This window comes from Cariama cristata, unplaced genomic scaffold (assembly GCF_000690535.1).
Source record: "Cariama cristata isolate BGI_N322 unplaced genomic scaffold, ASM69053v1 scaffold28686, whole genome shotgun sequence".
NCBI lineage: Eukaryota > Metazoa > Chordata > Aves > Cariamiformes > Cariamidae > Cariama > Cariama cristata.
Window position 1 is genome coordinate 1,251 of NW_009623123.1, and position 704 is coordinate 1,954.

Consider the following 704-nt stretch of genomic DNA (forward strand, 5'->3'; position numbering starts at 1 on the left):
CCTGCCACAAGCTGCCCTCCTGAGTTCAGAGCTGGGATGTCCTTGCCTGAGGTCTGCTCCTGGCCACCTCCAGCCTCCTGCTGCAGCCACCTTGGGGCCTCTCCTCTTCACCTCCCTCTTGCACCTGGGGGGCAAATGGCTGAAACCTGGAGGGGCCGGCTCTGAGGGGTGGCGCAGGGTGTCCCCAGGGAGGCAGGGCTGGCTACATGCGGGAAGACGGGCTGGCCAGCTCATAGAAGAGCAGGTAGGCATCGCTGCTGCGGACGTGGCTGGATGACATCGGGGTAACGCTGCGGAGATGGGGAGATGTGCTGTGAGCAATAGGGACAAGGCACCAGGATGCCCTGGACAGGGATTCCCTGCTCAGCCCGACCCTGCAGCCCCCCCCTGTCCCATGCGCAGCCTCACCGGGAGTCGTTGAAACTGTGCCACTCGCTGGAGACGGGGCTCTTGCAGTAGGCAGTGTAGTGTCCCCCCATGGTGGTGCCCGAGTGGTTGGAGACGGCGTAGAGGTTGTAAACAGCGTGGTCTGTGGGGAGCAAGGGTGGTGCTCAGCCATGCCAGCTGCTGCCCCGCTGCCCCCCAACATGCCATCACGGAGCTGAGGCCAGGAGGGACTGGTACCCTGGATGTCTGTGGCTCCCACCCTCTGTGCCTCTGCCCCCCGCCACAGGCTGCCGGCACCCCGGGCGCCAGAGGGGACA

General features: G+C 65.6%; 1 protein-coding gene across 1 annotated transcript in view; it reads right to left on the reverse strand.

Moving 5' to 3' along the window:
* USP2 (ubiquitin specific peptidase 2) overlaps positions 1–704 on the reverse strand; it is a gene marked incomplete at both ends in the record, with an annotated part of 2,995 nt that overhangs the window by 399 nt on the left and 1,892 nt on the right. The window contains 2 exon segments of the mRNA XM_009702621.1: positions 112–290; positions 409–529. Coding sequence (XP_009700923.1) covers positions 112–290; positions 409–529 — 300 coding nt within the window.